This window comes from Marmota monax, unplaced genomic scaffold (assembly GCF_021218885.2).
Source record: "Marmota monax isolate L192 unplaced genomic scaffold, Marmota_monax_Labrador192_F-V1.1 WCK01_AAM20220418_F8-fsc00005, whole genome shotgun sequence".
In the NCBI taxonomy this organism is placed as follows: domain Eukaryota; kingdom Metazoa; phylum Chordata; class Mammalia; order Rodentia; family Sciuridae; genus Marmota; species Marmota monax.
In genome coordinates, this window is record NW_026692254.1 from 10,575,025 (window position 1) to 10,600,740 (window position 25,716).

At 44.8% G+C, this 25,716-nt stretch overlaps 1 protein-coding gene and 1 long non-coding RNA gene across 2 annotated transcripts in view; one reads left to right on the forward strand and one right to left on the reverse strand.

Moving 5' to 3' along the window:
• Positions 1-18,278, reverse strand: part of Acss1 (acyl-CoA synthetase short chain family member 1) — a 61,081-nt gene extending 42,803 nt beyond the window's left edge. The window contains exons 1-2 of the mRNA XM_046435340.2: positions 17,936-18,278; positions 5,972-6,068 (exon numbers count right to left, since the gene is read on the reverse strand). Of these exons, the coding sequence (XP_046291296.1) occupies positions 5,972-6,068; positions 17,936-18,263 (425 nt within the window). The 5' untranslated portion in view covers positions 18,264-18,278. The remainder of the gene's footprint in view (positions 1-5,971; positions 6,069-17,935) is intronic.
• LOC124086873 (uncharacterized) overlaps positions 18,249-25,716 on the forward strand; it is a 34,120-nt gene continuing 26,652 nt past the window's right edge. Inside the window, exons 1-2 of the long non-coding RNA XR_006849956.2 lie at positions 18,249-18,729; positions 19,316-19,406. This is a non-coding gene — a long non-coding RNA (uncharacterized LOC124086873). The remainder of the gene's footprint in view (positions 18,730-19,315; positions 19,407-25,716) is intronic.

Genomic DNA, 25,716 nt, shown 5'->3' on the forward strand with positions numbered 1-25,716 from the left:
GTCTCTCCAATCTGTGCATCTGAACTAAGATGAGAAGAACCATCTTCTAAAAGAGGCACATGCGGATGGTAAGAAGAAGCAGCTGCCTAGAGTGCTCTCTTGCCACCTTGCTTCAGGGAGCATGCAAATTATCTATGCCTGGCCTAGTGGCCTCCAGGGGCCCTGCTCCAAGGGGCCTGTTAGGTCCCTTGGGGAGATGGTTCTGGGCAAAGGAAAGCTAAAAGGGGGGTTCAGGTCACATATGAGGAAGTGGGCACAGATCAATCCCAGGCTGAATCCCAGCCTCAGTGCCCTCTGGCAGGATGTGTCCAAGAATTGGCTCCTGCTGCTGCTACTCACAGCTCTGGTTTTGAAGCCACAGGGAGAAGGCACTGGTGATGTGAACAAAGTGGGAACCAGGTGAGGATACTGGCATTCCCCGCCCCCCAAGTTCTTAAAGTGAATCCCCCCAGGCCTCCCTACCACTTGGCCCCAGGAAAGGTCCATGGCCAAGTGAGGTAGAGTTTAGATGCTAATATACAAAATAGCACACACCTGAAGGCCACAAGAGTGTCCACCCAGAGGCAATGATTAAGTAACTTAGGGCAAATCTATCAAGAGGTGACACAACCATCACAGAACATGAAGCAGAGCTTTGCCAGTGCTGTGGAAACAAGTTTAAAAGCTGTGAATGTAGCCAGGCATGGTGGTTCACACCTGTAATCCCAGCAACTTGGGAGGCTGAGGCAGGAGGATTGCAAGTTCAAGGTCAGCCTCAGCAATTTAGCAAGACCCTCTGTAACTTATCCAGACCCTATCTTAAAAAAATAAAAAGGGCCAGTGATGCAGCTTGGTGGAACAGCACCTCGGGTTCAACTCCCAGTAACAAAAAATTTTAAAAAGGTACATGTGTGTAGGTGTGTGTGTGTGTGTGTGTCTGCCTGCAATACAGCAATGGTGGAGATTTTCGTGAATTCTCAGCATGAAGGTGTTCTTAAGGGCTGAGCCCCATAGATTGTGGGGAATGAGCTGTTGATTCATGACACAAAGAAGCATGACAGTGATTCTTCAGAAATGAGCCTGTCTAAGGAATTAGCAGACCCAGGAGTGAGAGGTTCTGGGAACCTGAGGAAGAAAACACATTAGTGACCACCCCCCCATAAGCTGAGTCCCAGAAAAAGGATGCTGACGTAGCCCATTTTGAAGGGCTTCGTCCTAGGATGCATCAGGTCCCAGTGAAGTCGCTGACATAGCCTATGGCATACGATGTGGGTTCTTGGCTCTGAACTTGCTGACATGGAATCAAGCCATGGCTTCCCCCACCAGACAGTTGCTCCCAGTTAAACAATTTCACCTAAGTCTGTCTCCTTTTCTGAAAGGTTGGCTTAAAAAAGATACCCATTCAGAAAATAAATCAGACTGGAAGTTGATTGTTGGGGAAGGGGTGGTGATTAACTAAGAAGGGACACAAGAACTTTCTGAAGCAATGATTGTTCTGTTTCTTAAAATACAAATTTGAGTTCCACAGGGGTATGCATGGGTCAAAATCCAGCAAATGTAAACTTGTGCATTCCATTGCAGGTAAATTTCACATCAAAAGAGAAAAATAAAAACATAATGGCCTCTAGTTAATCATGTGCATGATGGAGACTTGTGAAAAGTATACTGATGTCTGGGAACATACTTAGAGGGATGATGGATGAACCACACATGGCAAAACAAATCTAGGTGGTGGGCAGATAGTATGTGCACTGTTTCAATTTTTTCATGATAAAACATTGGAAGTAGTAATAATAATAATCAGCAGTATTATTCTTTTCCAATCAAATTGTGATCTTTAAAATAATGTAGTCATAGTGTTTAAAATAGAACTCAAACTTAGTAAGTACTCAATAAATAGTGGCTACTATCATAATCATCATTCTTTTTTACTGGATAATTTTTTGTTGTTTTTAATTGGTTTGTTTTGTTTGGAGGAGGGGTTGGTACTAGAGATTGAACCACGGGGCACTCTACCACTGAGCTACAATACCAGCCTTTCGTATTTTTTATTTTGAGACATGTAGGGGTGTGTGTGTGTGTGTTCTTAAGGGCTAAGCCCCATAGTTTATGGGGAGTGAGCTGTTGATATGGTCTCCCTAAATTACTGAAGCTGGCCTCCAACTTGCAATCCTCCTGTCTCATCTCCCTAGTAGCTGGGATTACGGGCATGCACCACCACACCCAGATAGTATTTACACTTCAATGCATTCCACCATCTCCTTGTGCTAACACTGGTAGAGTCTTTGGTTATAATTTTTGCCTCCATTTTATAGATGGGAAAATTGTTCCTGGAGAGACTATGTGACTTCACAATTCATCAAACCAACAGAGGATGGTCCTAAACCAGAATTTGCCTTTTTCTGCTGACCCCAAGTCCTATGATAACCAGAGAAAAATCAGGCTGCAAATTCCTCCAGAGCAAAGTCCACTGTGCCAATCCCAGGGTGAGTCTGCAGGTACTGACAACTGCCTGCTGTGCCTGAGGTCAAAGTAAGGGGTAAAAGTCAAGAAATTTCTTTCTCCTTGGTCACTGTCCCAGGGGCATGTTAGCATGCAGAATTTCCAGCCACTTGTAAGCTTGCATCAACACCCCAACCTATGGAAAGTACAGTCCTATGGGGTTGCTTTAAAGGGCCTGCAGGCTGGGGCTCTAGCTCAGTGGTGGCACAAGTCTTACCTGGTAAGTATGAGGTCCTGAGTTCCATCCCCAGCACCACAAGAGGAAAGAAGGGAGGAAGGGAGGAAGGAAGGAAAAAAGGAAGGAAGGAAGAGGCTGTGAGTTTAGAAGTTAACCTTTGAACTCAGAAAGGTTGTAGCTATTCTGAAGCTCCTGTGGTACCACTGCATGAGACATCAGGGACATCAGGGCAGGAAAGCACTTCATTTCAATGACAAAGACGCCCTTGGTTTTAACACTGGCTTGTGTGCTTGAGTGTGTGTGTGTGTGTGTGTGCTCATGTGCACCCTCCAGCATGCTTATGTCTGCTGGTAGTCAGCCAGCAGTAAGTGTGGAAGGACAGGAAGAAAATCTCATATCAAACTCCTAAAATGACCAGGAAGATGATTAACCAGGGTCCTTCAAGGACTCGCTGCAATTACAGATAACCTGTATATACACTTTTCACTCAAAAAGCAAATAGAAATAGCTACCTGGTTTTAAGCCTGGCTAAGATCAGCAAAATCATTTTGGACTAAGTCTGCTCATTCTTAGAATAATAAATACCTTACCTGTATTCATAAATTTGTCTGTGACCCAAGGCTACTTCTTTGCTATGGAACTAAAGTTGCCCTTGTTCAGGACTGGCTGCAGTCCTGAACATTCCACATGGTTTATGTTTAACCAGACATTTCAGGGGGCTGTGGAGCCTAGTTCACACCCTGCTGAAGACTGCAGCATACAGAGAGGCTGGGAGTGGGTGTAACCCATGGTCCATCTGCCCCCAGGGTCCAGGCATACGCTGGACACAGATGGAAGGAGTTTAGTCCTCCAGGGAGGGCCAGGACTGGACTGCTCACAGCTGGTATCCAGTTAGCACCTCTGGCCTCACAGATGTTTCTCATCTTTTATTGAAGGATGACTCCCAAGGCAACTGCCTTAAGGCCCTTTTCAGAAAAAAGTTTGTTTACAGACAAATGGAGCTGGGTCAAAAATCATTAAAGTGTCACGGCACCCTATTTATTTGACCAGCACCCTGTTAGGTCGGTGGCAGCGACTTAGTGGCAACTTAGAACAAAGCAGCCCACTCTGGGAAAAGAACATCAATCAGATGCCGGCAGAAATGCCTGTCAATCAGCCAGATCTCCTGACTAACGCCTGTCAATCAACAGGACCCCCCTGGCCAATCCTGGAGTTCAGCCAACTCCCCTGACCAACTCCAAGGGGGCAAGAGACCCTAGAAACACCTTTTCCTGTCCCAAGCCCTTCCCTTCCTGCTGTAAGCCCCATAAAGGTCCAGTCCGGTAGAGCTTCCACGCGGTTTTTCCTCAGACCCTTCTCCTGTCCTCTCTGTGGGTCTGATCGAGTCCCGCCCGGGAGTGATATCTCAATAAAGCCTCCCCCATCTGATCTGACACACCCCTCATAATCCCCTGTGCACAGGAGGACTGCATGGGATTTACTTGGTGGGTCCAGTGGACCCAAGGCTCTCAGAAGCAAGATGGAGATAGGGAACAGAAATAAGAAGCAAACACAAGCCCAGAGTTCAGCCCTGTAAGGGAAAGAAGCTGAGGATCCACAGCTGTGAAGTCTCTGATGGGCCTGAGGGATAGGGTGGGGGTGGGGGACACAAGCAGGCCAGTTCCATTGGGAGCTGGAGCAAATTAACCAACGTCACCACTGCTGCATGCAAAAGTTAATTTGAGCACAGTTTTACCAGGCTTGGTGAATTTGGTCTGGGATAAAACTGAAATTTGAGAAACAAATGAAAAGCAATGGTGGGGGCCCATTTCCCCTCAGGTCACTCAAGTGGCCAGCGAGTAACTCACTCTCAGATCTTCAGGCTGAATCCATTTCTCTGAATACTCCTCCAGTGTCCCCCTCACCCCAAGATTCCAGCTACTTGTACTTTTTTTCTGTTCCCCAGGCAAATTATTCCCCTTGTCATTGGACTTCAGCTTAAATGACTTCCATGGTGAGCTTTCTACCTCCTTCAGGGAGAACCTCCTTGACTATTCAGTCAAAAGTGACCACTCTACCGGGAATTTGGGGATTGATTGTTATTACACATAACCTATCCTGTCCTGCTGGACACAAAGGCACCCAATGAAGACTTGCTAGATGATTAGACCAGGGAAGTCTGAAGCCACCTCTAGGATAGTGATCATAGCAGAAGACCTGATGAGGTGAGGGGTGGGAAGATATGTGAACAAAGGACACACAATTTAGGCAGCTTGTTGTAAAGGAAAATTATGGCAAATTGTGCCTTAAGGTTTGGGGTTTTTTGTTTTTTGTTTTTTGTTTTCAGTGCTAGGGATGAAACCCAGGGCCTGGTACGTCCTACACAACTGCTCTACCTCTGAACTACATCCCCAGTCTCAGGCCAAGAAGACTTTAATGCCAAACCTATATTCCACACTGACTGATCACAAAGAATTTGAGCCCCTACAGGAAACCTTAGGAAGGCCCATTACTCATGAGCTCAGCTAAACCACCCAATACACATGTGCTTGGCCCATGATATAGCAAAGAATCTGCTTAAGAAATCCAAGAATAAAATCACCATATTTTACCACATAATTGTTGCAGATCTTGTGCCAATTTTGGGGTTTTTTTTTTTTGCAAAAAAGTGGGGTGTAATCATTATGTGAAGCAATTTTTAAGAAATTGTGCCAGTATTACTTTAAAATCATTTATGACTAAATTATGTTTGATACAAAATGAGGATGCATGGAATGCTCATAAATATATATGAATGTGGAAATGATGATTATGTGGCAAAATACGGTATCAAGTTTGTTAAAAAAAAAAAAAAAACTCCAAGGCTATTTTTATGTATTGTCCCACACTCACAAGTGAGAATAAAAGGTTAAGTGACCGGCTTTTATGACTCCAGTGTGTATTTTATTCAGCTTGTTCCCATGCTTCTTTTTTTCTGAAATGAAAGGATATTTCCAAAGCTGAATCGTGTTCTCTGATATTCAGCCACCCACTCCCCCAGAGCCAGACACCTACAGCAGGACCAGGCCAAATGCCTCCCCTGTACCTTGAACATTTGCCGTCTCTGCTTGTTTCAGAAAACTCAGTTGCATTTATGGGAATCTAAAGATATTAAATTGCCAAAGTGAACAAGGAGGTTGGGGCTCCTGCCAAGCTAGAGAATCCTTCGCTGTTAAATGGAACAGCATGGGTGTTTGGTGCTGGCAGTCATGACTGTCATTGATCCATGCCAATAGACAGGGAAACTCCGGTCACCCTGCTGGGTGTGGAGACCTGAGAAGGGATAGACAGTACCTGTAGGTGATCCTCACTTCAGTTCCAGGCTCATCTCGCTCCCAGATCAAAGCCACACTCTCGGGGGACTTCTGAACATGCTGATCCAAGCAGTTGACTGTACAAAAACAGGTTGTACAGACATTAATTCTTCATGTTTTTAGAGAGAAGAGGGGGGCAGGGATCTACTTTGCTGTGGCTTGCTCTACTTGTGCGGAGAGAGACCCTGCCCTCATCCATGGTGAGCTTTCTACCTCCCTGCAAGGAAAGGGTGATTGTCAGAGCTGCAAAAATGGAGGTACCACCCTGTAAACATTATCCCAAAGGTGAAAGGTGACCTCCTACAAATATTCCTTATTCTCAAACTATTACTGGGACCACAAACACCAGTGGTTCCCAACCCTGGCTACCAGTTGCCATCACCTGGACCTTCCCTGGTCTCCCTACCCAGTGAGGCCCCAGGCTGGACCTCATGGTTTTCAAAGCTCCCTGGGTGGTTTTAGGTGTAGCCTGCACTGGGCACTGCAGCCTGAGCTGCAGGAAAGAATACACATCTCGTGGAGCAAGCTTCCTTGTACAAGGTAAAGGTGCCAGCCAGCGCAGGGATCCAAATCTTCTCTCAGGTATCCACCTGACACCCTATAAACCAGCCTCTGTTCCAAAAAGTGACTCAATGATGGGAAAATGCCATCTGGTTTTCCAGAAAGTTCTGCTCCCTTCCCCCTCTATTATCAAAGCTCAGATCACATGACTTGCCTGTAAAAAAAAAAATGGAAGGTCAGTGCCACTGGTTTACTGTAAACCTGATGATTAGTATGATCTGTTCATTTGCTGACATCCTGTTTACTGTTCATTTGATTTCAAAGGTGACCTTAACTCAGACCAATTACTTAAACAGACCCTTGCAACCAACCCTCAAAGCCAATTCCTCCTTACTCACTTTCCTAACAAAGGTACCCAAGTAATTGGAGGAAATGAGTACTCTGAATAGATTTTGGGGGAGGAGGAGATCAGTGGTCAGTGGTTGCAAGTCCACCTGGTCTTTCAGGGTCACCTCGGTGTCCCTTATGTAATTTGTACCTCAAAAATCTTAATAAATGTAGATACAGGGGGGAAATTAATAGTACTACTAATTGATACAGGAAATTTCTTTAAAGTACTAGAAAAAAGAAGAGAAGATATGCCCAAAAACTAAAAGAGAGGTAAAGCAAGAGGTTGAACTAAGAAGGGGTTAGTGAAGCCAGTGCAGTGACTCACACTTGGAATCCCAATTAGTTGGGAGGCTAAGGCAGGAGAATCACAAGTTCAAGGCCAGCCTCAGCAACTTAGCAAAACCCTATTCCAAAATTAAAAATAAAAAGGGCTTGAGATATAGCTCAATGGTTGAGCACCCCTGGATTCAATTCCCATGACGTAAAAAAAAAAATAGTGGGAGGATGGGTAGGTAGAGAGAGGGAGACAAAAGACAAAAAGGGTTTTAGTGGCAAATCTGGAGTTGTACAATCAATAGATATAGTGTGTGTGCACACGTTTCTTCAGATGCCATGTGTACACAGCAAAGCCAGGCTACACTCTGTTTAGTAAAGTTATCAACACATACACACACATACACACACACACACACACACACACACACACCACATTCAAGAGTTTCTTTATTTATTTGTTAGTTTTTTGTTTGTTTGTTTTTATAGTACTGGAGACTAAACCCAGGGTGCTTTACCACTGAGCTACATCCCCCGCCCTTTTTATTTTTTATTTTGAGACAGAGCCTCACTGAATTGCAGAGGCTGACTTCAAACTTATGATCCTCCTGCTTCAGCCTCCCGAGTAGCTGGAATTATAGGTGTGTACCACTGTGCCTGGGAAACTATCACAAAGCTTTCTGACGTTATTTTCAGCATTAGCCCTGGAGCCCCCAGACCCAGAGACCACAGATAACATCAAGAAGACCACAGGGTGTCTGTGTTTCAGCATGACATGGTATGCAATTTTTAAAACACTAGAATTCCTATCCCACTCATTGTAAGCCACTTTCCCCAAGTGTTTTTCTGGATGGGGGGTCTTTTAGGAGCACAGAAGGGAGAGGTACATAAAGCCTGAGGTGGTTTAATTCAACCAGCGTCCTGGCCACCAATTCTGATCAAGACAAGATGCTGAGTACAGAAGGGAATGCAAGGACAGATATTCAACCCCACGGGTGCAGGTTAACAGTTACAAACATAAGAAAACACGCAAGTAACCAAAACATAAGGCAGGCTATGGCAGGTATGGTAACATTCGTCCAAACAGAACAACGGAGCTGAATTTACCCAAACAAGGCAAACCCATGGAAGTTAAGAGCAACCCCAGACTGAAAGAGTAATAGCAAGAGCCTCCACATGAACAGCGCCCTCCGTAGGCCAGGAGTGAGAACTACCAGTGTCCCATTACAAATGGGAAAGGAAGCTGGTAGAGAAGTTAAGTGGTCGGCCAAGGTCACACAGTAGGAAAACTGGCTTTAATGCAGACAGATTAGCTTCAGATCTATCTCGCTACCGCGCTCTCTACAGTCACCTTGTGATGGCCCCAACGGGGAGCCAAGAACAGCTTTATGCAACAGAGAGAAAGGTGAGCCCTGTCTGTGGTGGAGGAAAGACGAGATGTGAATAGGGTGTGATTTTAACATACAGGTGAGGCTTAGAATAATCTAGAAAAGTAAAGGCTAGTTCAGGTAGGTGTGAGAAAAACAAGGCTGTTAGGGAAAAAATGAACAAACTGGTTTGGCAAATATTGGCCAACTATGTCCAGCTTACAAATGTGCTGTTTCTCTGAACAGTGGGGTGGGGGGGACATGCATTCGATAAATCGAAACTTTTCACACTAAAACTGTGGATTTCTGGCTTCTGAGCAATCAGAAGAGAGGCCATCCTTTGGTACAAGACCTTTTCCCCAACTACCTGGCCCTGGATGTAACTCTGGGCAGGTCATGACAAGCTAGGAAGGCTTAGCTCAGGATTGGTGCTGCAGAAAGTTCTGGAGGAGAATCAGAATTGGACTGGATGAAAGCTATGTACCCAAAAGGCAGGTTGGCAGGGAGCATGCTATTCACATTAGACCTGGGCTCTCTTTAGCCCTGGGCCTCTCCAGCCATCACCTGGGTGTTGGTGATATATGCAAATCCTTCAACCACTCAGATCTGCTGAGAAGTTCCCAGGAGCTGTGTGTCCAGGTTCTCATCTGAGAAGTTCTATTCGGACAAACTTTGACCCTTTATAGCCCTGAAGATGCAACCTAGCCAGATGCAGATCAAGAAACAGCCTCAGAGACTCCCTAGTAGTCCAGTGACCTGCCTAAACTCCCAACCAGAAAGCTGCAGGAAGGGCTCAAACCACATTTTACACTTCACTGGGGTTCATCTCACCGCATCCCATCCTCTCATGACAGCCACAATGTTGGCACATTGTTCTTCCCCAGAGAGAGATTACACCTGTTTTATGCCAAACAGGAAGTCAGAGCTAAGAAAGGTGGAGGAGGAAAGCCTGCCACCAATAGAAAGCACTAGAGTACAGCCAGGTGGCCACTGAGATCAGCTGCGTGTCCATCTCTTCCCAGGGACTGGTTAGATGGCAGAAATCCAGGCAGGTCAGAATTCATCCCCAAGTGCAGTGTTCCCTAGGTGCCTCCTCCACAACACAGAGGGCACTTGACTGGTGGCTACAGAGGCTTAGAAAGATATGTTCCCTTGCTGGCCATGCAGAGTTCAGGGAACTCCTCCTGCCCCAGGGTCTGGGTATGTCCCCTGTCTGATGCTGCCCCACACCTTCCAACTCATGCTTCCTGTCTCAGCTTCTCTTTGCACATCTTTCTGCCCTTGGACCCATGCCTTCCTCTAATTGCTTGAGATGTTTACTCCTTGCTGTGCCACTTTGGGCAGGGGCCAGATGTCCTGTCCATTTGTATATGGACAGCCTAGCCCAGAGCATACAGCTAAGCATACACCAAAACTCTGGATGATGAACACATGGACCATTCAAGTCCTTGAGCTAGAAGAGGACACTGGGGTCTAGCTGGCACCAGAAGAGGAAACATAGTTCTTATCTTTGTGGCTTTGTCCCTCAAATAAAAGATCTTATTTTTAGCCAAAATTGGTGCTACTCAACCTTGAGTGGTGTCAGAATCCCCTAGTGGGATTATAAGCACACAAGTAGCTGAGCCTCATTCTAGCCCCTATTTCCATTTTAACTAGATGATTCTCATGCTGCCCCCTTTGTCTCAGCGCCACACAATGACAGATGTTCATGTGTCTACATCCACATCTATCTTTTTTTATGTAAATTTTTTTTATTTATATATGAAAGCACATCTATCTTATATGTAGATTTTAGATTCCATGGGTTGGGGGGAGGTTTTGTTGTTGTTTTGTTTTGTTTTTTCCTTTTGGAAGGAGAATATTAATCATGCCTGTCTTGTATGACATCTGGCCATGCCCAGCTGGCAGTCTGATGCCATAGCTAAAAATTCTTGGTCTCAAGTCCAAGCCCTGGCCAAATGCTCACTAACCACTAACAATGTTCTTGTTTTTTAAGCTAAATCTCAGTTTTCTGATCCATATGGTGGTTTAATGACTCTGGGTGGGACTGTAGGAATTAGGCGTCATTTGAGAGTTTTCTGTTATGGGGCCAGAGATTGTCAGAGTGTTCTCACGAGAAACAAACAGAATAACTCATCTTTGCTCACAGCCACCACAGTGTGTTACCTGGGGGACAGGGGCCCTAAAATGCTATGGGCATGTTGGTTCTTACTTATGGTTTCTGCTAGTGCCTCAAATCCAAGAGGAAAAAGAAAGAAGGAAGTGTGGGGGGAGACAGAGACAGAAGGAATAAAGGAAAGAGAAGAGAGGAGAGAAGAGGAGGGAGGAGAAAGGGAAAGAGGGAAGGAAGAAAGGAAATATGGAGGGAAGGAAATTGGGAAGGGTGGATGAAAATCCTACATTTAAATAAACACACACACACACCCACACACACACCAGTTTAAAAAAAAAAAAAAAAAAAAACTCAATTCAAAGAACTGGGCAATGGGACAAAAAAAATCCATTTCCAAGTGTTTCCAAGAAGAGTGGGGAAAGGCCTAGTGCAATCTAAGACACAGCCCCACCTACTTCAAGCCTTTTCCAAATTTCTCAACACACAAAAGTCTTTCCTTCCAGCAGAAAACTGGCCACAATACTTATTAATTCCTCATTCTGTTCAGTGGTCTCCATTCTGGGACACAATGCTGAACCAGCCTCCCATAGGAATCAAAAAGTCTCTGAGGACAGGGACCCTCAGATTCCTTTATCATGAGCACCATTCTTCCTCTAACAACTGCAAAAAAGAAAGAAAGAAAGAAAGAAAAATAAATAAAACCCCTTGAGCAAGTTACCACAGTATGGACTTGTTCGTTTACTATGTTGAATAAAAATGACAGAAGGCCGTTGTTTTGGATTAAATTCCTACATAGATCAGGCTAAAAATTAAAATGGAGTCACTCCTGTTAAAGTTCAAGGTCACCAAGCTGAAACTAGGCTGTTTATCTGCCCTTAAGAAAAATTAGGACTAGTGGGGTAACAGCCAAACTTCCCCAATAGGCCTGTTTCAATTGGCATGGTAATAAAGTTCCCTCTGCCTTAATCCTTGCATACACACACCCCAGTGTAACCTGAAAAAAACTGATGCAAACCCGTCAGTTATTTTTCTATTGTTCTGTCTCCCTGCTCTTGCCTTACAAAAGGAAAATAACTTTGAAATGTCCAAAATAGTTTTTACTACTTTTTTCAACCCTTCACTATCTATAAAACCAACCTCTTCTAATCTTGGCCCATTGGAACACTGGATCTGTTTTACAAAATAGAAGTGTTGCCCAATTCTAGAGTCAGGAAAAAAAAAAAAAAAGACAAAGACAAAAGCAAAAAAAACCAATCAGGATTGTTAAACTAAATTGTTGATTTTGTCTTTTGACAATTGATTTATGATCCATCTCTTGATTTAGAATTCAGGTCTGTGGGATGGGGTATTTTCTAAATTACTCGACTACTGTATAAATTAGAGCCTTTTGCCACACCTGTATAATGGGACCACCAACCACTTCATGTTGATGTCTTGAGGAGGAGATGAGGCCCCTGGGAGCAGAGTGCGGGCTCAAGTTCACTGGAGCACAGGCCCAACCCCAGGCCCAACACAGCCTCCCGGCAGTTAAGCTAATACCTGTTTGTGGGTCATGGGTTTTTAGTCTCACTAACCAAAAAGAATTACAAGAGTGTTATCATTTCCAGTATGAAAATGAAACATACTAATGTAGGAATTTTCAAGAACTCTATTTTTTTTCCTTGTAGTGCTGAGGACCAAACCCAGGGCCTCTCACATACACTAGGTAAGCACTCTACCACTGAGCTACACCCTCAGCCCAAAAACTCTGGTTAGTTGTTTAAATATATCCCTTGCACATACACACCCCAATTTGAAGTGGACCCAGCACACAAAAAAATAATTTTAAGCATGCACAGTGGTGCACTCCTGTAATCCCAGCTACTCAGGAGGCTGAAGCAGGAGGATGGCAAGTTTGAAGTCAGCCTCAGAAATTTAGCAAGACCCTGTCTCAAAATAAAAAAAATATATAAATAAAAAGGGCTGCCAGGGCTGTGGTTGTGGCTCAGCAGTAGAGTGCTTACCTAGCACGTGTGAGGCGCTGGGTTCAATCCTCAGCACCACGTAAAAATAAATAAATAAAATAAAAAGGTATTGTGTCCAACTACAACTAAAAAAAATATTTTAAAAAATAAATAAATAAATAAAATAAAAAGGGCTGGGGAATCTAGCTCAGTAGTAGAACACCCCTCGGTTAGTCTTTAGTACCACACACACACACAAAGTTAATTTTAATCAAAAGAAACTAGGGAGTTAAAATTCACGAAAGGATTCACAATGGTTTTCTTTAAATAGCAAACCTCCTTGGCATATATTGGGGTATTACATCAGTCACAAAAATTGTATTTGCCAACTTTCCATGAGCATCTGCTATTTAAAGTAAGTCATGCCTCTGACAACTGGGAAGAATTCAGATTCTTCCAGAGGATACGCCTCCTAAAATTGGAGTTACATTTTCATTTAGAGTTTAAAAAAAAAAAAAAAAAAAAAAAACCTTACACAAGTTATTTTAATCACTGAGAGAAAAATGAAGCACAACTGTGTAACTATGTAGTATCTTGCCATCATCAATGTATCTGTCTTCTGGATTATTGAAGGAGGTATGTAATAGAAGAGAAAGTGGCAGTAAAATGATTTCTGTTCCTATAATTCATGTTCCAAAAATCATCCAAGAGGACTGGGGGTATAGCTCAGTGGTACAGCACTTGCCCAACATGTGAGGTCCTGGGTTTCATCCATAGCATCATACACACACTAAAAAAAGAAAAGAAAAAAAAAAACCTCTCACTGTTTGGGCTGGGGATGCGGCTTAGTAGTAGAGCTATGGCCTGACACCTGTGAAACCCTAGGTTTGATCCCCGGCACCCCAGGGGGATAGCGGGGAGATCAATGCTTGGTTAAAAATAGTTATTTACATTCTTGCTTAAGTACAAATACACCCATTTTTTAAAATAAATCAGACTCAAATTTTAGGGTTTAGAAATTAAAGCCCAGTTGTGTGTTTTGAAAGCCACACACACATCATTATGCTGCGACTCTTCATTTGCAACTTCCTGACTTCTTCAGTTTACATGCCACAGAGCAAAAACACCTGTGCACCCTATAAAAAACAGAACCAAATTTCAAAGGTGGGAAAGAATCCCTTTATAGAATTTATTTTTCCAAAGAACCTCCTGCAAAGCAGACCTACATAAAGGCAAAGGAGACAAGTCACTGAAGGGAGTGGAGAATCTACCTAGCTGCTCTGGGGGCAGTGACATCCTCATTCCACCTGGCTATCAAAGCATTGAATAGGCAGGGTACTGGGATGCTTTGGGAGCAATTTGGGTGCCTGTGTGTTTTCCAAAGTCAGCTTCTCACCCATCCTGGGATGATCAGATACAAACACACATGGTCCAGTGCAGATGGAACACAGTTCTTAGCAGCTGCTGAAGGCCAAATTCAAGGACACAGTCTCCCCAAATGTTTCATTAATAATTAACATTGGTCAGTAATTGGGGCTGTAATACATTAAAAACAGTGCTGAGTGCTTTATAAGTCTTATCTAATCCTAACAAGAGCCCTAGGAGGTGAGTGCTGATAAACCTCATCAATAAGGAAACTTGGGCAAACAGGTAACCCTCCCAGGTCAAATAGGCTTATCAGCCTAACAATTTTTGCATTGATCTCTTGGACTTCAGGCCACAGGACATTACCTGGGCCTAGACATCAGGCCGTGAGAAATTCTGTGTAATTTTTGGGTATGAGAAGCTGTGTGTAGTTTACCAGTGGAGCCCAACCTGTGATTCAAGTCATTTAAACTGTATTAGTACATTTTCTGTGACTATAATGAAATATCACAGCAGAATAATTTAACAAAGAAGAGGTTTATTCAGTTCACAATTCTAGAGGTTAAAGAGCTTGCCTTGAAGAACATCTGGTAATGTCCTTCTTGTTGACAGAGTCCCAAGGTGGTACAAAGGTGTTACATGGCAGGATACAGAGACTTTGTCTGTGTGTCTGCTATATCTCTGTCCTCTTCTTATAAAGTGACCAGGATTTAATCATGAAGGCTCCACCATGATGACCTTATCTAATCCTAATCACATTCCAAAATCCCACCTCTGAATACTATGGTTAGATTGTTTCCATCTTAACCTCACAGTGGGGAGTTTTGAGGGGACAGACCATATTCTCACAATAGTACCAACCAGCCTCACACTCAGGAGTGAGAAGCAAGCAGATGCTCCCCCAAGTATGAGAGAGAAGCAAGTCATCCTCACAGGCTATTTCTAGAATTCTGACCCACAGGATATGTGAGCATAATAAAAAGGTAGTTGTCTTTGTGCCACTAAACTTGGGGGAGGCTTGGTATGCAAAAATGGTAACTGGAATAGAATCCGCTTACAATCAATCCTTATTTTATAGATGAGGAAAAAAGCAAAGTATAGTAAAGAGAACCCAAAGATTCCAACCTAGGTGTGACTCAAAAGACCCACCTGGAACCTCTAAAGTGTACTGTAACACCCACATGCCATTGTTTGTTTGTTTCTTTAGTAGGGTTATTTCCAGCATGTGTATCCCAATTCTGCCTATTTTAGAAGGTCTTTCATCTTCCTCTGTTTGGAGAATATATGTCAGTGATTCTTAGACCTGGGTGCACATCCTTATGCATGGAAGGTTTGTTAATTCTAGATGAAAGGTCCCTATTCCTAGGGTTCATGATTCTGGAAGTCTAGGATGGGCCCCAGAATTTGCATGTCCAAAAAGTTCCCAGGTAAGGAAATACTGCCAGTTGGGACCATGCTTTGAGAACTGCTGGTCTAGATCTAGATATTTCTGAAGGAGTAACACAAGTTTCAAGAGGGATGATTTTGGCAAACAAGTCATCCTGCTGGTTTTAACACACACACACACACACACAGAGAGAGAGAGAGAGAGAGAGAGAGAGAGAGAGAGAGAGAGAGAGAGAGAGAGATACTAGGTCAAAGCATCCCTTCCACAAATTTCTAGGTGGCTCCTAGTGAAGCCACAGCCTGGCTTGTTCTTTTTCTTATTCTTACCACTCTGGTCCACAGACACTGGTCTGCAATGAACAAGGAAGTGGCTGACTGATGAGTGGCTAGGAATGCCCATTTGAGATGAGAAAGCTACAGAATAGATGCTTTTCTACAAGACAGTTTTCTGAAGGTCAATGTCTGGGGCTGAGACTCCACAGGCAGTGTCTGAAGCCAGACTTGTGGATTCCTGGCTTGAAGCTAGCCAGGAGGGGGTTGCAGTCCCTGGGACCGGGAGGGATGTGGGACCGGGAGGGATGTGGGACCGGGGTGACATGGCTTAGAGTTGAATGAGTGGAGCAGAATATGAGCTATCAAGCCTTTATTCAGGAGAAATAAATGAAAGAAAAAAGATTCAGAATTTCTTGCTGACTACCCCTGACCCTAGCTCATAGAATCCTTGGTCAGCCCAAAGAGGTCTATCCGCTGTCTTACCAGTTGCAACTGTGCAGGAGCCAACCATAGATGTTCCCAGTAGCCTTGGCCTCCAGAGTCCAGAGGCAGTCTATAAAGGAACTGCATACTTTCTGCCCTCTTGCTTCTGCATGTTGCTTTATCAACTCTTCAAGGGCACATTCCATCAACTCTGCAAACCTAAGGATTTCTCACCACCACCACCACCACCACCACCCCACCCACACACACACACCTCCATTAGTTCAAGGACATTTGCTGCTGAGTCAGTTTTAAAGAAAACACTTATCTAGTAAGTGATTCATCTTGATTAAGCCTGTAGCACAACATGAAATGTGGGGGAAAATGCTAGCCCAAAGTTCTTTTTTGTTTGCTTGAAAAATAGACACTACCTATAATTTCATGCTATCTCATGCTATATTGAAATTGCTACTGCTCATCGATCACCAATAAGCAAAGAGCCTGTTCCATACCTGTGAGCATTCTGTCCTCACAGTCAGTCTAAAAAGTGAGCATTATTTTTACAAATGAGGAGACAGAGACTTGCATAATGGTCCACACCTGTAATCCCAGTAACTTGGGATCCTGAGGCAGGAAGATTGCAAATTTGAAGTCAGCCTCAGCAACTTAGTGAAATTCTGTTTTGGGGGAAAAAATATTTTTGTTTTTAAATGCACTGGGGATGTAGCTCAGTTGTAAAGCACTCCTGGATCCAATCCCCAGTTCCAAGGAAAAAAGAAAAGAGAGAAAGAAAGAATACAAAACACCAACAACCAAATGAGAGACTGAGGCTCAGAGGAGTAGAATAACTGGGATGATGACGCTGAAGAGACAGGATCCCACCTCCAAGCTGGGCCTTGACCAGGGCATGATCTGTTGTCCTTTTCTTAACATCTGGCAGACCCACCACACCCATTATCCCCATCCTGCAGGACAGCAGCCCTTCATCTGAGGCCCACCCTATGTGTCCAGCCAGGCCTACAGTTCCAGGACCTTCTCTTTCTACCTCCTCAGTGCCTTATACTGGGGTGAGAGAGCCACATATACCTCCCCCACCCCCATATCTTAGCAGAACAGTTGGATTCCAGCTCAGCAGAAATCAGAGGATTAGCAGTCTGCTGGAGCTAGTTTCTGGGATTGGAGTCCCACCGGTTCCAAACCTGGGTTTGTGTCTTTGAGGGGCAGGTCTTGGGGAGAGGGGAGGGGTGAGAGAGAACTTCCCGCCCACAAACCCCTGAGTAAGGAGATAATGGATTCCAGACGCTGAGTGGGGGTTGTAAGGGTGTCAGTGTTTCTCTTCCCCAGGCCATTCGCCACGACTGTTTACGCAGCAGGGTCTGTCCCCAGGCACGGCAGTCATAGGTGACAACCATTACACGCTTTCCATTTTCCCCTCCCGCCCAGGTACAGGAGCCGGGAAGTCCCGGTTCCTTGAGCAAAGCACTCTGCACCCAAGCCTGGCCCAGTTTGTTGTCCGATGCTCCCCACAGGCTTGCGCTCTGAGACACTGTGGAACTCTGTAATTAAACTCAGGAGATGGTCGGTTGAGAAGCTTCCCTGGGACAAGGCCAAGCTGACGTGGGGCCGAGACTCCATAGGCAGTGCCTGGAGCCGAACTTGTGGATTCCCGGCTTGCAGCTGGCCAGGAGGGGGTTGCATTCCCTAGGACCTGGAGGGATGCGGGACCGGGGTGACATGCCTTAGGGTTGAATGAGTGGAGCGGAATACTAGAGAAGGGGATTGCTCTAAGGCAGCCGAGACGCCAGCTGCGATTCGCCTGGCCCAGGAACAGCTGCTGCCTTCTGAGGTTCCTTGAGTATCCCCGGGACTCGTGAGTCGGGGGCGTCCAGAGTCCCCCGTAGGCCACTCACCAGATACATTTAACTGGCCTCCCAGGAACCAGCCGATCTTGCCACTGCTGAAGTCGCAGTCCCAGACAGTGTGGTAGGGGGTGTCCCACACTAGCATATCTCGCGCCAGCGACCCCCAAAAGGCAGCCGGCTCCTGGGCAGCCTGAGCGCTCAGAGCGAGATACGAACCCCGCTGCGCTGCGGCTACGGCGGGGGCGCTCCCCGAGAGGTGGGAAGTTGCCCCGCCCTGAGCGCTCAGCCCGCGCAGGGGCCGCACCGGCAGCCCCGGACGCCTACAAAGGCTGCCCAGCAGCCGCCCGACGCCGCGGCCCACACTGCGCGTCGCCATCTCGCCCGACGCCCCAAGGCGGATGAGAAGAGTCGGGGCTCCACTTGGAGTTTCCGCGAGCTCCGCCCCTGCTCCGCCCTCCGGCCCCCACCCACTCCTCGCCGGTCAGAAGCTGTTAGCTTGAGCCCGCTGGGGTCGCCACCCGTTTTCTCCCGCTCTGAAAAGGAAGAGGGGAGCAGCCTGAGCAAGGGGCACTAGAAGGGAGTGCGGAGCCGAGCTGGCTCCGGGACCCAAATGGGTTAGTTCTGCGCCCCACTGGTCTGCCCTCCCTCCCCAAGGCTTCTGGGCGTCCGGCTGTTTTGGTTTCTGTTTAAGCCTAGACAGCCTCCCCAAGCCGGCAATAGTAGCGGGGGCAAGTGCCACGGGAGAGCAGGCTCAGGGACTGGGGCGCAGGGAGCCTTCTGGGGTGGGAATGAGCAGGCATGGAATGTAAGAGACTGGTGAATGGAGCGATCGAACCGCACAGGTGAGTCTAAGGACCAAAGTTTGGTCCGTTCAGCATCTCTGCAAGCTGAAGCCAAAGTTTCAATCGCTCTTTGCGCCCCTGAAAATGAACACAACCAGGCGGTGCTGGCTTGTATCCCTCGCTACCCCATGCACACATAAGCGCCCTGGGGTAATGAGCTGAATGAGTTGCCAGGAACCCTCAAGCCAGAGAGAGAATGCCTGGGTCCATGGTCTGAGGGCCCAGTGTTCAAGTCACTATCTGCCGGCATCAGTTCTGATGGGGTCACTTCCTGCCCAGGGGAAAAGTGTAACTGAGAAACAAGTGCATGCTCCTGCTAACCTCAGCTGACTGGGGTGATGGGGATTTTCTCTGAATTCTCTAGCATCTGTGGCCTGGGTTGAAACCCTGTCATTTTTAGTTCTGTGACCTTGGGCAAGTTCCTTAACTTCTCTGCTTCATTTTCCTTTTCTGGAAAACCGGAGTAACGCCTCTTTCCCGGAGGTTGTGGTAAAGAATAAACTAAATAATGTCTGTTAAATGTCTAGCAGTGGTCAGCATGACGCAAAGTAAGCTCAATAGAGCCTGTGGTGTTTTTGTTGTGTAGGAACGAAGAAGGAAGAATGATAGAAAGGAATTTGTCTCTACAAGGTCCTTAAATATTTCAACAGTCAAGAAGTAAACACATAATAAAGAAGGTAAACATGGAGAAACGGGATTTTTTAAACCGGTTTGTTGAGTTCTTTGTGCTGGAAAGAATTTCTTCTGGTTAGTTGTGATAGCTTCAGAGGAAGAGAGTCTGCCTTCAGAGGGTCTTCTTCCAGCTCAGCCACCAACCCTGTGCAGAATGTTGCTTCCTGCCAGAGAATAGAGATTTATAAGGCAGTTACAGTAGCTAGCACAACATGTGCCCTGCACTGTGCCAAGCACTTGACCTGCATTTTCTACTTAGTTTAAGAGTTATCTAACCTGGGTTCTGTGGCCCACGCTAGTAATCCCAGCTACTCTAGCTACTCTGGAGGCTGTGGTGAGAGGATCAGTTGATTCCAGACAAGTCTAGACAACATAGGGAGACCCTGTCTCAAACAAACAGACAAACAAAAGCAAACAAAAAACGTGGCCAGAAACTGCAGGCCTTAAGACAACAAAAAACAAAACAAAAACATGCAGAAAAATTTTAAAGTTATCTAGTGCTACCATTCCCCTCTGATTGTTAGTCCTGTAGTGGACCACATAAGGAAACAGCCCAAACAAATAAAAGGATTTACTAAAAAAGCACATGGTTGAGCCAAGTGCTGTGATGCATGCCTGTAATCCCAGGAACTCAGTAGGCTGAGGGAAGAGGATCACCACTTTGAGACCATCCTCAGCAACTTAGCAAGACTGTCTCAAAATAAAAAAGTTAAAAAGGGCAAACAGCTGGAGATGTAGTTTAGTGGTAGAGCAGCCCAGGGTTCAACCCCTAATAACACACACACACACACACACACACACACACACACAAAAGCATATGGTTGCCTAGTGGAAGAAGAAAATTAACTACCAGCATCTCGAGTTGTACCACTTGTCCTAAATTATTGGTTTTAATCAAATATATAAAATTATGAATAGAGGAAATATAACATAGCATGTGGTCTTTCTTTCCCTTGTGTACACAGGATAACTTGCTGCTCCAGCAAATCAAGGAGCTTGGGGTGCGGTGTAACTCAGTTGTAGAGAAAAAGCACATGCTTAGCATGTGAGAGGCCCTGGGTTTGATCCCCAGTAGCCCCTACAAAAAAAAAAATGTAGCCTGGTTTCTTGCCCTGAGACTGGGCTAGCCTCAATGCTTTGACCAATAGGACCTGGCAGACAGAAGTGATGCTCTGACAGTTCTGGGCCTAGGTCCTGAGAGGCCCAGCAGCCCCAGCTGCTGTCACCCAGTTACCATGCAGTGGGGAAGGTGATCTCATCTTCTGGAGGCAGAGACTTCACAGAGAGAATAGAGCTGCCTTAGCCCACAACCAGGACCACTAATTTTCCAGACACAAACGAATCCATCTTGGATACTATAGCATCAGTGTGATAAAAACGAACCTCCCAGTCAATTCATAGTATGAGAAGTAGTAAAATATTGTTTAGGCCACTAAATGGCAATAGTGGGGCTTTGTTTCTCAGTCACAGATAGCTGATACTACTGGGACCAAAAATTCATGGGTCTTCTCTTACTCATTGGCCTTTTTCTCAGTTCCCTTTATTGGTTACTTTTCATCTCCTTGACCTTGAAGTGTTGGGATGTTCCTGGGCTTCATCTTCAAACCCCCCCGCCAAACTTCATGATCACCCCCTAGGAGACAGCAGCCAGCTCTGTGTTCACTGACTCTCAAGTTGATAGCTATAGCTAGGATCTTTCCTCCAAATGTCAGACCCGCATCCAAATGTTCAATTAATATTTGAGGATTCTTCCTTCGAATACTTTATCTTCCAAGTCAGAGAGTGGAAAACGTATTTTTCTTATTGTTCAGAGTACACCTTGGTCACCCTAGATTCCTCCCTCTCACACACCATGCACAGTCAGCAAATCCTTGTGATCACCTGCAAAATATCTTCAGCATCTGGCCCCTTCCCCCATCACCCTTCCTCTCTCCTATCCAAACCACACACTGCTGTGCTCTTCCCTGCACCTCCCTGCACCCCAGTTTTTCAGTGGGCTTCCAATGGCTTCTACCCTTGCTCTCTGGAGCCTAACCAACAGTCAGTGCAATTTCTTGAAAACAAAGGTCAAGTTCTGGGGATGTAGCTCAGAGGCAGAGCACTTGCCTATCATGCACTGGACCCTGGGTTCCATCACAACAAAACACACACACACACACACACACACACACACAGAGGTCAGATGAAATTGCTTTGCAGCTCAGAACAATAATTTAAAGACTTCTCAGTTCCCTCAGAGGAAAGGTCACATCCTTATCCTGGCACACAAAGCTGCAATCTCTCTACAAAGCACAGAGTGGTCCACAGGAGCATAACAATTACCTGGCCACATTTTAGAAATGCACACTGCCACACTCCAGTACAGACTTGCATCACAACCTGCATTTTAACATATTCCCAGGAGATCTGTGTGCACATTCAAGTTTGGAAACTGCTGTCCTATCAGATCCAGCCTCATCCCCTTCAGGATTCTCTTTCTTCTGTCTCCTGGCTTAGTTGAATTCCAGCTACACTGGCCTCCTTCTGTCCTCCAACCACAAGCCATGCTCCCACCTCGGGACCTTTGCATGTGCTCTCCCTTCTGCCTAGAATGCTCGGCCCTAGATGTCTACAAAGACCATTCTCCCAAGTTACTTCAAGTCTCCTCAAACATTCCTTATCCAGGAAATCTTCTCTTTTTTCTTCATGGATTCATATCTTCAATTCTTCATGCCTGAGTCCTAACTACTGACTTTATTTTTTTTTTCTGTAGTGTGTGTGTGTGTATGTGTGTGTGTATTAGTTCTTTGTTTATTTTTTCTCTTCTCTTAGTAGAAGGGAGCTCTTGGGGAGAAGAAATACCAGTCATCTTGCTGTGTTTCCAGAACTTAGAATCATCCTGGCATGTAGTAAAATCTCAGTAGATTGTTGTTGAATAAATGAGAAAGATGAAACAGAAAACACCTTAATCATAGCCATGGGGGTGCATGAGTGATAACTCCCTCTGTCACCTTCACTTTCTAACTTCCTATACTTCTACAGGGATAAAGTACATCAAATAAACTGCCCCCACCCCTAGACCCCAGTGCTGGGAATGGAACACAGGACTTCGCACAGGCTAAGCACGTGCTTCACCACTGAGCTATAGCCCCAGCTCCTAACTCCTTTTTAAAATAAATATGGCTGGTTGTGGTAGCACACACCTGTAATCCCAGGTACCCTGGAGACTGAGACAGGAGAATCTCAAATTCAACGCCAGCTGCGGCCTCTTGGTGAGACTCTTGCAACTTAGCAAGATTCTGTTTCAAATTGAAAAATAAAAAGGACTGGGTATGTAGCTTAGTGGTAGAGCACCCCTGGGTTAAATCCCAGACCAAAACCAAAACAGAATAAAGAAACATGTAGTTTCTGTTTCCTATTCAGGTTGGATAAAGAGAAGTGATTATGTGTACATAAAGCATTTCAGAAGTAACCAGATGGTGCAAATTTGCACTTTCCTGCTGTCCAATTTACACCAATGTCCATGTGGGGACCTTCCTTATGACTGTCACAGTCTAAGGCCAAGGTCACCCCTGCTGCCTCACAGATGGCAGCTAATAACCAACTCTCTGAGAACTAGAAGAAAGGTGAGCCCCATCAGATCTTGTGTCTGCACAGCTGTCTTCCTGGGGCCCTCAACAGTGGCCTGGCATAGTGTCACATGCCTGTAATCCCAGCAGCTCCAGAGGCCAAGGCAGAAAGATTGCAAGTTCAAGGCAAGCTTCAGCAACTTAGCAAGACCCTGACTCAACATAAAAAAAAGAAATGAGGGCTGGGTCAGTGATAGGGCACTCGCCTAGCACATGTGAGGCACTGGGTTTGATCCTCAGCACTACATATAAATAAATAAAATAAAGGTATTGTATCTACTTACAACTAAAAAATAAAATAAAATGGGTTGGAGATGTGATTCAGTGGTGAAGTACCCCTGGGTTCAATCTCCAGTAGTGGAAAAAAAAATAGGAAGGAAGGATGGGAGAGTAGAAGGCCATCTAGGCAGCATAGATGATATTTTTCTCCTCCAAGAAACTCCTAGATTTAACTTTAGTGGGATACCTGTACACTGACAGGCCCTTGTGGACAGCCAAAAGCATAGGCTGCAGAAGTAGCATGAGCTTGGGGAGGTTTCTGTGGGAATCTGGGGCTTGTCTTCAACCTCAGGACTGATTAAAAAAATAAAATAAAATATATATATATATATATATATATATATATATATATATATATATATATTAGATAGACATGATACCTTTATTTCATTTGTTTTTATGTGGTGCCAGGGATTGAACCCAGTGCATTAATACATGCTCTACCACTAAGCCACAACCCCAGCCCCCTTAGTACTGATTTTTAAATCAGAGACGATTCCTGACCCTCACAACCCCAGAGATGGATGCTGTGGTCCTCATTCTACTGGTGAAACAATGAGCTCAGAGAGGATAGAAGTGCACCGAGATCAGGCAGCTGGTTAGTGGAGGAGTCATAGCTCTCAGCCACCAGAGCTTACTGGTTGAACAGCTTTGGGGTACAGTCAACCAAGACCCCTTTGCTATTTGCCCTGCTAGCTCCTACTACTCACAATACTGGGCAAGTTGGAGCACTCAATGCTCCCAGGTGTCAAATGACAAAATTACAGCAACTTAAAAATCTCAATTGACATGAAGAGAGAGCCTACAGAATGGAAGAAAATCTTTGCCACCTGCACCTCAAATAGAGCATTAATCTCCAGGATATATAAAGAACTAAAAAAAAAAAAAAAAAAAAAACTTAACACCAAAAAAGAAAAACCCAAATAATCCAATCAATAAATGGACAAAGGAACTAAACAGACACTTCCTGGAAGAAGAAATACGGCCGGTCAACAAATATATGAAAAAATATTCAACATCTCTAGCAATTAAAGAAATGCAAATCAAAACTACACTGAGATTTCATCTCACTCCAGTCAGAGTGGCAATTATCAAGAATACAAGTAACAATGTTGGCAAGGATGTGGGGGAAAAGTTATGCTCATACATTGCTGGTAGGACTGCATATTGGTGCAACCACTCTGGAAAGCACCGTGGATATTCCTCAGAAAACTTGGATTGGAACCAACATTTAACCCAGTTATCCCACTCCTCAGCATATATCCAAATTTAAAATTAGTGTCTATAGTGACACAGCCACATTAATGTTTATAGCAGCTCAGCATTCAAAATAGCTGAACTATGGAACCAACCTAGGTGCCCTTCAGCAGATGAATGGATAAAGAAAATGTTGTACCTATACACATGGAATATTACTCAGCCATAAAGAAGAATGAAATGATGGCATTTGCAAGTAAATGGATAGAACTGGAGACTCATGCTATGTAAAATAAGCCACTCCCCCAAAAAATGAAGTTTGGATGTTCTCTTGTGATATGTGGGTGCTGACTCACAATAGGTAGGGGGGCAGTTTTTACCGATTGGACAGGGGGTAGTAGGGGGAAGGGAGTGGGGATGGGAATGGGAAAGACAGTAGAATGAATCAGACGTAACTTTCCTATGTTCATATATGAATACACGACCAGTGTAACTCCACATCATGTACAACAACAAGAATGGGAAGTTATATTCCATGTGTATATGATATGTCAAAATACATTCTACTGTCATGTATAACTAAAAAAAAACAATAAAAAAATTTAAAAATCTACATTGGCTTTATTTTCAATTCTAGAATCAGGTAATACTACATCCTATAACATAGATTAAGTGTTCTAATGGATGGAGCAGAGGAGTTTGGTTTTATAGACAGAAAAAGGCCAAAGAGAATGAAAACAAAGAACAACAAGCAAACAAACAAAAAACAGTTTGGTTATTTCAAAGTTATTTTCCTTGAAAGGTGAGGATAGGGAGACCAAGCAATAGAGAAATAACTTGTTCACATTAGGATGCTCATTGGGGACTTTAAGATTAAGGTGGAGAGAAATTCATTATCAGGCCAACTGAGACTGTCCTGTTTTGGGGAGATTTGGCTATTATTTCTTTAATGTTGATTTCTTGAAAGGTCAGATAAAGAGCTTAGTTTCAGTTTGGTGTCTCAAATTTTAGCCTGAGTGATTCCATTTTTACTTTGAGTCTAGTCCACTGGGACCCAGTGGCAGGGAGCCCAGTCCAAAACCTTGGCCTCCTGAAATTTTCTTTAACCTAAGAAACAGCCTTGGTTGAGGAGATCCCCTGGAGATTCCAGCAAGGCCTGGGGTGGAGCCACCAAATCCAGTCACTGTGAGGTCAATGGCCTCCAAAGGAACTGAAAAGCTCCATCCCCACT